Source organism: Dendronephthya gigantea, unplaced genomic scaffold, assembly GCF_004324835.1.
Source record: "Dendronephthya gigantea isolate DGI-Jeju-01 unplaced genomic scaffold, DenGig_1.0 000103F, whole genome shotgun sequence".
In the NCBI taxonomy this organism is placed as follows: domain Eukaryota; kingdom Metazoa; phylum Cnidaria; class Anthozoa; order Malacalcyonacea; family Nephtheidae; genus Dendronephthya; species Dendronephthya gigantea.
The window spans coordinates 316,653-332,816 of NW_021163113.1; the positions used below are offsets into that span (position 1 = coordinate 316,653).

Here is a 16,164-nt window from a genome sequence, read left to right on the forward strand (position 1 = left end):
CCGGTTTAACTTTCTTGGTAGGATCAGTTTTAGGCATACCACATAATAAAAGTACTAATTGACCGTTCAATATCATTTTAGCCAAAAATGGGAGCGGAATACTCAATGTTGAGGAGATAAGCGCGATGAGCACCATACTCGGGGAGGATTGGAATGGCCTAGGAGCTCTAATGAATATTCCATTTACAAAACGAGAGGAAATCAGGTTAAATCACCAGAAATATCCAGGTGCTATAGAAAAAGCCTGGGCAATGCTCATGGTTATCAATCAAGACGAAAATTCTCGTCCTCAAATGTTAGAAAAATGTTTCGAAGAGATTAATCGAGGCGATCTATTAAAAGAGATGCATTTCAGAAGTGAAAACAAGGTACCGTATGTGATTTGATGTAATGCTTTTTTATTTGAGCATGGACACTGAAAACGCTATTGTTTTAATTTTCTTGCGGAATCCGTGTCAATGTCAAATCTCAAAAACAATACGCAAGCGCTCAAAAGGGGGTTTTGGCTCTGTTTGACCCAATATATGCTTAGAAATCGGTTAAGTGCGTCTACAGGTCAATTTTTGTTCAAAAGATGTAAATTACAAAGCCTGAACTTTAGTTAAACTATGGTCCAGGGTCCGAAGTATGGGAAACAAATTTCAGGGCTCGAAATAAATATGTACTCGCTTGCGGATATTTTTTGTTCGCCATTTTGATGTAAAGGTTCCGATAAGAGTTAAGATTTGATTACTATCTACTGGGGGGGGGATATTAAATCATACATACCTTGAAATATAATATTCATTTTTACAGTGATATAAACTATCACTGTAAATGAAAATTAGAAAAATACCTAAAAGCAAAAATATAAGACAGGATTTGCGTTTTTTTGTTTGTTGTCAGGGCATGCAACAGATAATTGCAACGCCACAGACAACATCACGGATGTCGCGCGAGCATCATTGCTTTTATCACAGCGTTTCCAGTCCCTCTCTTTTAGATTGTATGATTTGAGTCACCGTTCCTATACATTAGAGCAGTAAAAAATGATAGCTATAAGGATTGGAGATTTTTCAGAATTTTAGAGTAAACACTCCTGAGGGGGGGCTTCTTATTAATTTAACATGCACCGAAAAGCGTTATTGGTCCCTTCTGACAGAGAGTATATACTAAATTCGTTCGTTGGAGTAAAATGTCTGCAATGGTTGTATTCTAGTTTACATAAGTTCTTTCAACGCAAGCTGTTTTTGAACACATTTTTGGAGAAAAAAAAATGCAATCGTCCTAAGCGTTTTACCAAATTTGTAATTCGTAATGTTTTTTTTTCTATACAGAATAAAGTTCCTCCTAAAATTGCACCTCAAAGTGAAGCCAGGCTAGAAAATAAGATTCTCAATCCTCGTGAATTGTTCAGATTAAGTGGTGCAATTTTGCGGGACTGGTACAGGCTTGCAGCTTTGATGAAAATAGACCAATCAGAGATGGACGAAGTAAACACTAGTCATTTTTACAGAGATCATCGTTCGAAAGCGGAAAAAATTCTGTCGCTGATAAACCGCCAAATAGTATTTTCCCGAACAAATTTAACTGATGGCTTAAAAAAAATAGACAGGTTGGATTTGGTTGAAATAGTCAAGAAAGGCATTTGGCGACATTTATAAAGACGATCGTGGATAGATTGATGCAATTTATAATTCAATTCGTATAATGAGAGGGCTACTTATTACGTTCCCAGAATTTTGCATCCTATATAATCGAGCTACTTCCTCCAGTAAGACGTAATTTTCTCAAAGATGACGACCAAATTATTACTTCTTTTCTCGTACCGGAGCCCATCACAAATTAAATTGATTTACAGTATTTTCCAGCATCATAGGGGTACAAAGTGGGAGGGGTGTGGGTCTGTCTGCTCCGTCAAGAAGGAAATTGTAGGCCAGCGTGAAACGACCATTGCGGCTTAAAATAGGCTCTAAAACCAGTATACTAAAAGGAGGTCCTTACAATGACCACCCCCATAATTATAGAGTTCGAAATGTCTTTAAATCTTGAACTGCAACATAGCTCACTGAGCTATGAGTCGAGTTAAGCATATAGTGCCATTAGCGCTGTTCACTGGAGTTATATTTATATAACCATATAATTTATGTCGCTATTGTAAGCTTATGTATATATGGGGCTCGAGTTATTACCTCTGTACTGTAGCTCAGGGGTGGATCCAGCACTAGCTAGTGCACTAATTTGCATGGCACAAGAAAACTGCTCGAAATAGCCATTTTGTTTTGTAATGCAAATTATCGCACTAGTGTTTATCCACCCCTGCTGTAGCTTGTTGATCACCTGAAGCGCAAAACCTCACTATCGCTCAGTCAAAACCTCGGCTTGATACCGCAAAGACCCCGCATTCATTCGGTATATTTAGCTGAACAACCCATTATCAATAGAAGTGTGCAAATCCGGTGCCAACTCAATTCGAATCCGATCCATTTTTTTTCAGATTTGAAGGTAAAAAACGTATTCTGCTAATCGGGTCTGTCAGGGAGGCCTAAGTGATAAGTTGAATTTTATCGAATTTCATTTTAAGATCATGAAGGTCATGCAATAATATGTGGGCAATTTACTACAATTGCATATGATATTTATCATTTATAGACCTTCCGCTCGGGGAATTCGACGAAATATTACCCCCAAGGGAAGATATATCCCGAGGGCTTCGCCGGATATATATTATATCGAAACAACGTGTAGGCAGCGCAAAAGCTGGGTGAAATGGCTTCTTTTGCCTTCATTTCGAAATTGTTGACAACCTCGAGTCGTGTGCGAGGCATCCACGCGTGGTACACGCAAACTCGAATACCCCGCTCAAAGTCGAATAGCGGGGTATTCGACTTTTATAGCATAATGTGAAAAAATTCGATGGAACTCCATGATTAATTTACTGATCACGTGGTACAAATCGAGCTTTCTGATTGGATGATTTACATTTGAGATATAATATTAATTTATATTATACCTCAAATTCCAATTGCCCAATCAAAAAACATTATTTGTACCTTGTGACGAGGATATTTTTCTCTGTATCGCATCCCAGTTCCCTATTTATACTTTTTCGGTATAATATATCATTTGTAGACTCTCCGCTCCGGGGATTCTGCAAAATATTTCCCTCAGTAATGATATTTTCCTCGGGGAAAGCCCTCGGAAAATATCATCACTTCGGGAAATATTTCGCGGAATCCCCCTCACTCCAGGTGTATAAATGATAAATGTAGCGCGTATACATTATTTCAATTCAGATTTTATCGGATTGGATTCGAATTCAAGTTTTTTGGAAACAATTGAAGTCGGATTTAATAATCATATACCTGCCCAGTCCCGGATATGATGCGCATGTACCATTGCCATGTAATTTATATAAGTGCCATGTAATTTACATAGATTCGTAACACGTAGACTTGCATTTCCTTTCTTGACCCATGATTGTCTTATTGTGTAATCAGCTATAATATAAGAATTAGGAAACAGAAAACCGGAGCTGAACTATAGCTTCTAATGTAATAGATTGTAAATGTTTTTCTGGAAATGATTAAGCAAAATAAATAAGCGTAGTCGCGCAGTACGTGTTCTTGGGGGGTATTGTGGAAGACAAGAGTGTTCTCATGCAGTGTTAAGGAGATGGTTCGAATTCAGTGAAAATCCTTTTTGTTATGACCTTAAAGAAAATTATGTGCCCAGACAAAGATGTTTTTCATCATGACCATGAAGAAAAGATTTAAGCAAATTAAATAAGAATTTTCGTTGAGCACAAGATTTCGTGGTCTAGTGGTTAAGCCTATCTGGAAGGTAGATCTAAGCAAACTGTTTTTCATTATTATCTTCGAGAAAAGGAGAAAAGGATAAATTAAATTAAATAAAAGTAACATTAATTCAGCTGAATTTTCATTAATAATAATACATATGGTAAGATTAGGTTGAATAAAATAAGGCAGGCTTCCAACAATCACCATTTAGCCTTGTGGTAAACCACGGACTTTCAAGTGTAAGATCGGGGGATCAGGAACAGTGTGATACGTTTCTTATCACGATGAAAGAAAACAGACATGGTAGGTATGTTGCTCGAAAGAGGTTTGTATTCGGTTAACTTTTGCAAATTAAAATTAATCTTTAGGGAAATTTGGGGGGACTAAAGGATAGCTATGGATATGTAGGTAGGGTGAATATGGGGTATAAGAGTACAAAAGTATTTCGGGGGCGCCGGAAGCTGGGCCCATGTGGGGTGGGGGCGGGTTGAGAAAACACTATATATAAAGTTTAAGTCTTTTTGTACTCATTTATACTCTTTACTCCTATCTAACCCTAGTTTTTTCTATCCTCAGATATCCCAAACTATCCCCTAACACCCCTAAATGTTTGAAAGCGGGAAAAGAACAATCCCCCTCACATATGATCCACATGCGGTTTAAGGCAAACCGCGATCTCAGGCTCTTTTTCACTCATCGCAAAATCAACTCGCAAACTCGCTGCTGTTCGTTTTTACGATGAGTATGTGAGACGCTTTAATGTTGCATAATTAGTAGCCCTTTGAAAGCTATCTCTTGCATTAGATAGTAAATATTACTATAAAAATAAATCTGGTTAGTATTAGTTGAAGCAATTGAAGACAACTTTTTGGGCAAAGAATGACCGAAACAAATTATGCTGCCTCTTAGTTAGTCTTAGAAGAAGCAAAACAAGGAAGCGAAACAAGGAAGTGTGGCGCAGTTTAAATACACAGAGTTGCATAATGTGAAACAATTAATGACAAAGTGATACTAAATGCTTAGGATTCCGGAAATTCTTTACGGATTATAATGCACACTGTCATGTCTAAACACGTTCATTAGGAAATGTAGATAAAAATATCCAAATACTTAGAAAGCAATCTGTTATATAGTTTCCATTGTTAAGTTCTGACCACACTCACACGCTCCTTGTTGATCAAGTTAGTCAACAAGTCGAATATAGCTACACTTCTTGCAAAGACCTTGCACTGTCATCAGGTAAGAAAAATTCGCGATGAAACTGAACTAATGTTTTATGCTATTAATTAACTAATTATATTATGAGGAATAAACTAGCTTCCGTTATAAAATTTGCTTTCTTGGACGATTTACTTTCGCTTACAAAGCAGATTTTTTATTTCGATATTTGTTTCAAATTGGTTTTTGAAATAAATATAATAGCTATTTATCTAGGTATATAATTTAGTTACGAGCTTGACTATATATTCGTTATATTTCTAGCTAAGTAAGTACGTACTAAACGCATAAAATCAAAATTTTACCTAATTCCTGACTTTGTAAGACGATTTTACAAAGTTTGTTCAACCCAACTCAGGCTTAAAAGTGGTTCATTTCCCAATAAGCGACAAGGATTAAGACTATATTTTTTACTCGGAAATGTCTCTGCGTCATGCAGTGGTGCTATAATAATTCTATATTATAAGAACTACATTATTTGACAAAATATACTTTAGCGTACTGACGAGATGTACCTTGATAGTAATTAAATTTTGAAACTATCAAAGTTACTTGATTGTTGAAAGCAATAGATTTTGAGGCTTTCCGTTTGCAAATTCGTTCCCCGCCTGAGAAATACGATGTGTGAAAGATGTCTTGAAATATTTAGATCAGAAATTAATGCTCTCATTCATTCGTGACTTTTGCCCATGTTTAACCAATGTAGGCTATCAGACTGGTAATATGTTTGTTTTTCTCATTCTCTTAACAACACAACAATAGCCGTCTGTAAGCACAATAAACATTATTAAGAAATCGTGCTAAAGTTTCGATTTATAAAAGCACAAGTATAAAGTGCGAAGCGGAAATTCTCAGACACCTGTGGTGTGTCAACCTTTGAAAAGAGTTTCCCGCGCACACATGCACGCAGTTCAGTTTTAGAACATAACTCCAACAAACAGATAATTTATTCGACATGAAATAGTTTATGAGCAGGATTGAAACGATTTTATTGGTAAACTGAAGAACAATCCCTGATTCATTCAAGGAATATTAAGTTACAGCCTCCATGCTATCGTGGACTAAACTACATGTTAACAACCTGGTTATACTATATCATGATAATTAATTTGTGTAAACCTATTGGTTTCCACGTTTGAATATTAAATCCATTCATCCCAGGGAAAGCCCGGAAAGGTATTAAGCCTGTATTTGGTATTACACGCATTGATTATCCAGGGTTGAACAGACTGAACTGCTCTATCTCTAAATAAATTTGCGGGAATTTATACTCGTGCAAACTTCGTTTAGCAGAAAGATATTAAAGCACACTCCGTTATTCGACGGAAACGAATATTCTACAGTCTACACCTTACTAAATTTGCATTTTGTGAATGCACCTCACCTTTGCTTTGGCAAAAGAGACTAAAATAAACATAAACACTTCAAGGAATCTATGCATGACTAAGTTAACGATGTATTTCTCTTTTTTTGACAATCACAGGTCGCAGACCTGTCGCAGGTCTTCTTACTCAATACCATGAACGAAAGAGACGAGTCATTGCTTACCAATGACCTAGACCAGGGTAACTTACAAGTTCGATCACTTTCGTATATTGCTGGTAAGAGTGAAGTCCAAAATGCCATTGCTTTGATAAATGAAAAAAGTAATGAAGTCGTGTCCCTTCATGGCGGACCTGGATTCGAGAAAAGTGCGATTGCAATCGAAGTGACGGAACAGCTTAAAGAAAACCGTGAAATTCTTGTTATTTTCTCTGATTTAACCACTGCAAAGAATGTTGATGAAATGATCCAGAGATTCTGTAATGATATTGGCGAAAAACCCGAACTTTATCATCAACACGATGACCAAAAGTCACCGTTGGTCCTTTGGTTGGAAAGTGTCAAGGCTAAAGTCATTTTTGTCATGGATGGTATTGACAACCTGCTGGAAGAAAACAATCGCCCTGATTTCCACGACATCCTGCATTCGTTAGCAAAGGCTGGAAATTGTCAAATAATTACAACATCAAGTTTGGCATATCAAATTCCTGATATCTCGATTGAACAAATCCATGTCAAGGAGATGGACGATGATGCATGCATAGAACTTTTGAGAAAACAATGGCCTGAAAATGACGATGAATTTTTGCAAAGATTAGCCTCACGGTGTGGCAATATTCCTCTTGCTATGTCTATTGCCGCATCTCAGATTGACGACTTTGAGGATCCTTATGAATTCTTACATTACTTAGAAGAATCTCCATACAATACTTTGGAACGCCCTGAAAGCAAGCTATTCGTATATAGAACCATAAATTCGTCTTTTGCCAGGCTAGATGAAGAACAAAAGGAGGTTATTGTTCGTTTGGCGACAGTTGAAGGAAGTTTCAACGAAGAAGCCGCTCACGTCATAATTGAAAAAGAAAAGCGAAAAACATGCAATATCCTACAGAATCTAGTTGGGCGAAACTTGATAAAAAGACAATCCAATTATCGATACTCCATTCATCTACTGATAAAGTTGTTTTTAAAGGATTACCAAACAGGCAATCATGAATCGGCAGAAAATGCGGTTGCTCAAGCTATGCGTGCAGAATATTTGATGGTAGAATATTACCTGAAGTTGGGACACGACTTAACTATAAAGAGTTATTCCAAAGACGGTTACAAGCCAAACAGAGAAGCCTTGAAACAAGACGCCCACAACATCCAGAATGTGCTCAAAATTTGTTGCAAGCAAGATGATCCGGCAAACTCCGACATCCCTGAATGCCTTGCGAAAAGTAAAATTTATACCACCTCGGCCGGATTCTTTTCGCTCTTCGTCAGAACAATCATTCCAGCAAATTTCGTCGACGAGTTTCTACGACGTTGCGCGCAACTTGCCAGGGAGAGGACGCAACATGCACTCGAAATCAAGTTTGAATGTTTGCTAGTAGACCAAGAACGTAGCAAAACAATTGAGGAATCTGACGAAATGTATATTTTGAAGATGGAAGAAATTATAAAAGATTTCGACGTGTACAGCGACGAATGTACGAAAGACGTATCTATTCTTGTCTACTATCATTACCAGTACGGGAGATATCTTTCCAGGAAAGCCGAAAATCTTAAACGTGAGGAACGTAAACCTTTACAGATTCAAGCAAGAAAACAATTCGAAATTTCACTGAAATTGAGGTGCAAACCGGAAAAGCCAACAGAAATAGCAGACAAGATTTTTATATTGCTAAATCTTGGTAACATTTGGAAGAAAATGTTCCGAATCCCCAAAATAAATCGTGAGAACGCGCTACGAGCAGCGCAAAAGTATCACGAAGAAGCATTTCAAATGTCAAAAACTATCCTGGGGAATCATGAACTTACATCAACGTGCCTCAAATATTTTGGTGATCTCTTTTTAACCACCAAGCATTATAAATTAGCTGAAGAAAAATTCACCTTGGCCAAAAACATGAGAGAATATCTTGGACTGCAGGCTGGTGAAAGTTATGCTTTTTTGCTAAGCAACCTTGGAATATGCTTGACAAAAGACGGGAGGCCAGAAGAAGCTCTGGATTTCCTAGGGAAAGCCCGTGAATTGACAGAGGATCTTGCTGGAATCGATAAGTTAAATTACTGCAAAGCAAAAGTGTACGCAAACTTAGCTCTTACTTACCATTCGATAGAGGAATTTTCCAAGGATGCCATTAAATATGCTAAAAAAGCAATGAAATTTAAAAATATAAGCAAAGTTCTGGGGCATGATTACGAAATGCTACAGAAATTATCATCGCACGATGCAGAAAACCACTGATTTGAATCATCAATTTGAAAAAAAGGGATTTTTCATACTAGTGCCAGTGGTGGGGAATTTATATTCAGACATCGAAGAGTATTTCTTCCTGATTCACACATTTTTTTATTGAAAAAATGCATTGTTATATCTGTCATATGCATGTCCAATTACTTGAACATTTCATCTCCAATAATCTATACAACTTAAATTTAAACCTAGAACAGCTTTTGTAACACCAATCGATCCCTTCTCTGCGGTATCTTATATTCCTCAATTGCCAAGCTGATAATGTGACATTAATATGTTACGCTGTGAAATTAAATTTAACTCACGTAATTTATAAAATATAGAAAACTGACTGACTCAGCCTTTCCCTTCGGGGAAAATAATGCCTTGCTAAATCACCTTCGTTTCTCCTTTAGCTCTAGAATAATAAATATGTATCGAATAAATTATTAAATCATTAAAAAATGACTATAATGGTTTCCATATTATTGATAATATCTATCGATGTATAAATAGTCAATATGTATATATTATATAGATTATATCGATGTATTGTTTGTTTTTCAGGTTTTTATATGCAAACGCATAAACCAACTGTGAAGGGCTATTACACCTTTGCTTTAATTTAAAAAAGTGTTTTTGAATTTTGACATCACAAATACACACTATAAGTATAAAACTATTAGCCGTCGACTCCATAACAGAATAAAATAACATTTGAGGTTTCTACTTTGTCTCTGATGATTTTGTACTGTTTTAATCGTTTGAAACTTCATTTTTAAACCTTTATTTTGTTGCTGCCATGGCATATTGTGGCAAAAAAGGCCAATGTTTACATTAGCTTTATGACTATTTTTGTATCGAATGATGGAAACATTAGCTATATATACTCGGTTATGTACTTGCTTTGAAATAGCGAGAGGTTGCTGCATGCATGTATTTCTAGTCTGATTACATAACATAATCCCCCTAGAAACAACTCAAACGCTATTCAAGCTTTCGACCATGCCATACAAACTAACAAACAAAATTGCTCGCCAAAAATAAAAGTTTCGAAATGATGCAAAATGCTGGGAATCATCTAAAGCATTCAAATCTCTATTATGTGCATTAATAACTTGTAATTATTGTTTTCACTTGACAAAACTTGGATGATTCTTTCTCCAAAGTTTTTCAATTTCCACGCTTTCCCGAGGGCCTCCATTGCACTCTTGTATACACATAAGTTCGAAATGTAAACAAAGCGTTTGTTTATACTGCATGAAACGTTACTATATAGCCAGAATGTTGTTATAGCTATATTCGTTTCATTACCTCAAAATTATTTCTAGTTTTCAAGTTTAAAGTAACGGGGACCATGTACAATACTTTCACCCCTAATTTTAATGATCTATTAGTCATTTCCCAAGGTATACATTTTCGAATTCCCAATTGTATTATTTTGATGGTGGCATTATCCCGAGCAGGTGGGCAGACATAAGCTTTATTTGCATTTTGAACAGCTATATATATATATATTCTTTATCATATCATGTCCTGTTCAAATCAGCTATAGCAGAACCGATGTGCAAACGCAACTGTGAACTAACTAAATTAAGTCTTAATTATGTATATAATTAACGCACTGCAATTCGTAATATGGATTAAGAAAAGGAAGTGTGACGCAGTTTCGTTGCACCGTGATATGTGACGTGCAATGACAAAATGAAACTGGTTGGGATTCCTGGAAGTCGTTGAGCGGATTCTCAAAACACCATGTCAGGTTTAAACACGTTCACTGAGATCAAAATACCTAATACTTGGAAAACCAATATCTTACTTGGCGTGGTTGATATCTGATCGAGGCCTGTAGAAACCGTGCACAAGTAAACCGATCATCAGGTAAACAAATACGCGATAATATAGCTTATTTAATAAATTAGATATAGCTATTGTAATATAGCTTTAATATATCTTGAAACATAACCTATATTTCCATATACTTTGTATTGTATTTTCTTTGTATCAGTTTCTAACATTTATAAAAGAATAATGGCTACTTATATACTACAGTTACATGTCGACTGTAAGAATTTTATTAATGACAAGAAATATCGCTAGGCTAAGTATAACTTTGTATGTCGCTTCAAACGTCGCCATCAAAAAAGAAATTTGTTGAACGATTAAATAACAGTAGCTTAGAACTTTTCAAACTAACAGAGAAGCCGTTTGAGCCTTTGTCGAAATGATAAATATGCTGATATTTTGTAAAAAATATGCAGTATACAGACAAGATGTGTATTGAACAAACTATAATGTAAGTGAAAGTAAAACGATAGTACCTTTCAAGTTCGCAATTTCTATTTGTCTGTAAAATGTTGACAGCGATAGATTACAAAGAAGGCAATAAACTAATACGTTCCACACCGGTAAAATAGGGTGTATAAGAGATGTATCTCTGAGTATACATTTTACATATATGATTGAATGCTTGCTCGCTGAATGCTGAAAATCAAAGTGCCCTTAAATCTTTCCGGATTTGTTGCGCTCGTTTAACTAAACACAGGCCTATTCATTTTGCTTTAACGATTTCTTTCACGACACAACTAGTATCCTGCCGAACAAAATAGCGATGATGCTTGCGATGAAGTTTCGCTTTCTCTGTGTTCAATTCTTACAGTTATTAAAACAGATTGGAACCACGCAAAGTTGCATAGCGCAAATTCCGAAACACTTGTCGCGTGCTGTGCTTTGAAAGAAGTAATTGATTTATCCTGTCTTATTGTCTACGGTTTATTAACAAGCTGTAGTTCAAACACTTAACTATTAGGAGCATATGAGATTTTGTCATCAAATTGAACTATCTGGGAAGCCTTGCAATATGATGTAACTTCATGAACTGAAAAGCAATTCCGGCTGAGTTAGTATTATTATCAAACAGCATGCACTCGTGGGAAAATCGTAAATAAAACTGTGGATTATAATATAGCTAGGAGGATAAGACTGAGCACTAGGCATGACAACCTATGGGCAAGAATACGCAGGGTCGAAATTGGAGTTTTGTTTACACTATACTATACTCGATTGCTTCCGGCAGCGGGTCAAACTTTGTAGTTATTCGAAGACAGTGCAGAACTGTGCAGCACATCACTGTCAAAGATCCTAATAGTAATAGACAAAAGTCTCTCAAACCAATACGCTTTAAAGCTCAACGAAATTTTCGCGACAAGCGAAATGTCGTGTAAGCGAAACGAAAACATGGATGACCTAAGTGGGAGGGTGCATATCCTGTCATATCATGATCAGAAATGAGATAACGTCAATATGGCATGAGGCATAAAAAGCGCATATTTAATTAGACCTAGAAGTATATAAGATAAACACGACTTACCCGTCCAGCCGTCATCCGTATTCTCTCGCCAAATTTAATTTGTATGATGTACAAATCTCGGTTTTCCAACCATCACAATGCGGTAAAATAAGACGTATTTTCAATGAGCAAACCGCTTTAAAATGTTAGTGAAACTGTACGACAACAAAGTGTTAAATCTGCCATTTGTTGACATTCTGAGAGCAGCATAACCTTAAAATATTGTCATCAGTACAACCGTTCCCTTGTCTACAAGTCTTGTTCTTCAAAGCACATACTCAACCAGACTTGTATCCAAAAATACTCGACTCTTCTGTAACTTAAACCGGTTCTAAATGCTATTATAGAGAATCGTATTTTTTTCGTGTTCAGCTTGAAAACCTATTCCTTGTTATGCTAATATATTGCTGTTTATTCACTTCGAAAGCAATCAATTCCTTCAGAAATGAATAATAATTAAGATAACTTTAAATTTGCATTAATTGTCAAAATTATCCGGCTGCACCGCTACGCTCAACAAGTATGCAATTTAACAGTTTATTTGTTGTTACGCAATGTGATTGTAATTGACATGAGTGATATCATGACTTTTCCTTAACCTAAATTTGGCATCTTGAATTCGCAGGTTTGGCGTCATTCTGGTGTGCGCCGGTGTACAAATAAAACAACCAACAAGTGTATCAAATTTCTAGCCATGTGTTAGTTCTTTTTTATCCCACCCCAATTCTTTTAATTTCTAAGCACAACAGTTTATAACAACACCAGAAACGGCAAAAAATATCACATCTATAGTTCCGGTGGAATAATATTCCTTTATTTCGCTATTTTCAGTTTTTCCTGATTCTATTCCAATTAAATATGCCTTTGCCACTATAGAGTATCTTGTTCATATATTGCTTTGCATTTTTTACTTTCTTGCCATCGCGAAAACTTTCAGTGATAAAAACGAGAATTCGAACTGTAGCCGGAAGATTAATTGGGGGGGGGGGGGGGAGCTTATTCATATATTTATATATTCCTATTCGATCCAGTGGAAATACATGTGGATCTCACAGTTGATTGGGGAGATATATTTACTTCAGTTTAAGTACATAGTGTTTCATGCATTTAAAAACCAGCGACTGACAGTGCGTTTTGGATTTTACGTACCAAAAATTTACGTACGTTGTTTCTCTTAGAGAAGAGAATTTTGATATAAGAGCCTCCCAATATCCCAACTACAGGACGCTGATCGCTTTTGCAGCTAGTTTTAACGGATGCAAGCAATTCTTTCAAAACTTGATCAACCTCACTAGTGGGAGATCTGGTATTTTTACATACTATATAGCTCATCCTTGACAAGTATATCATTGTGTTGCAGGTTGCCTTCCTCAACCTCAGAAATGGAAAGTGAAGGAGAGAACGCCATTAGCGATGATCAAGAACAAGCTAAATTGCCAGATAGATCACTAACGTTCACTGCTCGTGGAAGTGAGATCCAAAACGTCATTGCTTTGCTAACTGACGACAGACAAGCCGTCGTGTCTCTTAATGGAGGACCAGGGTTTGGAAAGACAGCAATAGCTATCGAAGTGTCGCATAAGCTCAGAGAAGACCGTACAATTCTCGTTATATTTTCTCATTTAACTACCGCCAAGAATGCGGATGAGATGGTCCGCAGACTCTGTCTTGATGTCGGAGTTAACTACGAGCACGATGACCCAAAGCCATCGCTGTTTCTCTGGTTGAAACGTGCCAAAGCCAAAGTCATTTTTGTGCTGGATGATGTCGATAACCTGCTTGAAGAAAACAACCGATCTGATTTCTACGACTTCCTCTACTTGTTAAGGAAGATTGGAAATTGCCAGATGATTACTACTTCAAGAGCGTCTTATCTGATTCCCGAGCTCATTGTTAGTCAAGTGAATGTTGAAGAGATGGACGAAGTAGCATGCATGGAATTTCTGAGAAAAAAATGCCCTGATGAGAATAATGAATGTTTGCGAAGACTAGCCACACTGTGTGGTAACATTCCCCTTGCCATGTCCATTGCTGCATCTCAAGTTGGTGACTTTGAAGATACCAATGAATTTCTGCATTACCTAAAAGAGCAACCATTAAAAACTCTGCAACGTCCTGAGAGCAATATCTTCGTCCATAAGGCAATACATTTGTCTTACGCCAGGCTGGATAAAGAACAAAAGGAAGCAGCACTACGTTGGGCCACATTTGAAGGAGATTTTAGCGAAGAAGCCGCAGGTGTCGTGATCGAGAAGGACAAGTTGGACACAAAACGGATCCTGAAAAATTTGTTTTCCCGCAGCTTGATCAAAAAGACACCGGAGAATCGATACGTCATTCATTCTTTGATCAAACATTTTTTAACCGATCACCTGAAAGGCGAACACGATATGGCTCTATCAGCGACTGCAGAGTATTTGATGGTGAAATATTACCTAAAGTTGGGACACGACCTAACTATGCAGAGTTATTCCAAAGACAGATACAAGCAAAACAGAGAAGCCTTAAAGCAAGAAGCACACAACATCCAACACGTGCTCAAAATGTGTTGCGAGCAAGCAGATCCGACAACCTCCCAAATCCCTGACTGCATGGCGGACAGTGAAATCTATACCACATCGGCCAGATTCTTTTCCCTATTCGTAAGAACAATTATTCCTGGATCTATCGTCGACGAGTTTTTAGAACGGTGTGCACAGCTGGCCCAAGGGAGGGAAGAACTTGCAAAGAAAATAGCTTTTGACTGTTTGTTAGCAGACCAAGAACGCAGCAAAACAATTGGTAAATCCGACGAAAAGTTTGTTTCGATGATGGGAGACATCAATAAAGTGTTCGTTGCGCACGAGGAAGAGTTAAAGCAAGACAAGTCACTTTGTGCTCATTACTACTACCAAAATGGCAGATATTTACTTCGTAAAGCTGAAAGTGAGACTGAGGATCGTGAGGCTCGTCTAGATCTACAGTTCAAAGCTCTCGAGGAGCTAGAAAAGTCATTGAAATTGAGAAAAGTTTTGCCCAGCGAGTCCGTGGCGAGAGCGGACGAGGTTTACTCGTTGTTACAACTTGGAAATACATGGAAAAGAATTTCTGGAAGCAGCGAGAAGTCTCTTAATTGGAGAAGGCATATCAGTTTTACAGATGGTTTGGAAAATGCCCAAATTCGTTACAAAGAAGCTTTGGAGCTGTCGCAAGATGTTTTTGGAGAACACGAACTTACCTCGGCTTGTTTGAAGAATTTTGGTGATCTGTTCCTAACCTCCAAGCGATATGAGGCCGCCGTACGAAATTACACTCGGGCTAAAAAAATGCGGGAGGATCTTGGTCTGCACGCTAGCGAAAGTCATGTTTACCTACTAAACAATCTAGGAATTTCCCTGAAGGAAATTGGGCGGCTAGAGGAAGCTATTGAAGTTCTGGAGAATGCTCGGGACTTGGCAGAGAAACGTTCGGAAAGTGAAAAGCCAAATGCTTGCAAGGCAAAGGTATATTTAAATCTAGCTGTCATTCTGCATTTGATTCAACCATATTCCGAACGTGCAGTTGCATACGCAAAAAAAGCATTGGAATTGGAAAACATAGATAAGTTTGCAAGATTTGAATATGAACAACTTCTGGATATATCAACAAATGGTGCTAATGAAAAGTAAAAGCTACAGTTTAAGAAGTATCATTTCAAAATCACGCGCATCAGTCATATCGCCTAAAGACACTATATACTGCTTTGATGAGTGTTACAAAACTGAACTAATTAAATGAATATACACGATTATTATTTGTTTAAAATAATGAATATCCAATGCACGACTTCGTCATGTCTATTAAGTGACGTCAGAACATGGAATACGACTTTTTTCTTACTTAATGTGATCAATTGTCTTATGCCATGTAATGACTTCACAACAATGGTGATGACATCATGGGAGCGGGAAATATTTAACCGATTATACCAAGCAGCAGAAATTAATACATTAAATATTTCATATATTTTCTGGTTATAGTTTATTATGGGACAGGAAAAATATAGTCAAATAGCTAGTGTAGATATAGCGCGG

General features: G+C 37.0%; 3 protein-coding genes across 3 annotated transcripts; all 3 read left to right on the forward strand.

Moving 5' to 3' along the window:
* Positions 1 to 91: 91 nt before the first annotated feature.
* Positions 92 to 1,804, forward strand: LOC114534607. The gene is made up of 2 exons (XM_028556069.1): positions 92 to 368; positions 1,317 to 1,804. Exons 1-2 carry the CDS (start codon positions 126 to 128, stop codon positions 1,641 to 1,643), a joined length of 570 nt encoding a protein of 189 aa, XP_028411870.1. The 5' UTR covers positions 92 to 125; the 3' UTR covers positions 1,644 to 1,804.
* A 2,775-nt stretch (positions 1,805 to 4,579) lies between these two features.
* On the forward strand, positions 4,580 to 8,775 carry LOC114534593. The gene is made up of 2 exons (XM_028556054.1): positions 4,580 to 5,018; positions 6,481 to 8,775. Exon 2 carries the CDS (start codon positions 6,517 to 6,519, stop codon positions 8,773 to 8,775), a length of 2,259 nt encoding a protein of 752 aa, XP_028411855.1. The 5' UTR covers positions 4,580 to 5,018; positions 6,481 to 6,516.
* A 4,700-nt stretch (positions 8,776 to 13,475) lies between these two features.
* Positions 13,476 to 15,759, forward strand: LOC114534594. Its single transcript, XM_028556055.1, has one exon. It carries the CDS (start codon positions 13,495 to 13,497, stop codon positions 15,757 to 15,759), a length of 2,265 nt encoding a protein of 754 aa, XP_028411856.1. The 5' UTR covers positions 13,476 to 13,494.
* Positions 15,760 to 16,164: the final 405 nt, after the last annotated feature.

Excerpts from the sequence above, each read along its gene's own strand:
- LOC114534594 (XM_028556055.1), top strand. The coding sequence starts at position 13,495 with ATGGAAAGTGAAGGAGAGAACGCCATTAGCGATGATCAAGAACAAGCT.
- LOC114534593 (XM_028556054.1), top strand. The coding sequence starts at position 6,517 with ATGAACGAAAGAGACGAGTCATTGCTTACCAATGACCTAGACCAGGGT.
- LOC114534607 (XM_028556069.1), top strand. The coding sequence starts at position 126 with ATGAGCACCATACTCGGGGAGGATTGGAATGGCCTAGGAGCTCTAATG. Across the intron at positions 369-1,316 it reads ATTTCAGAAGTGAAAACAAG|AATAAAGTTCCTCCTAAAAT; the intron begins GTACCGTATGTG and ends TTTTCTATACAG.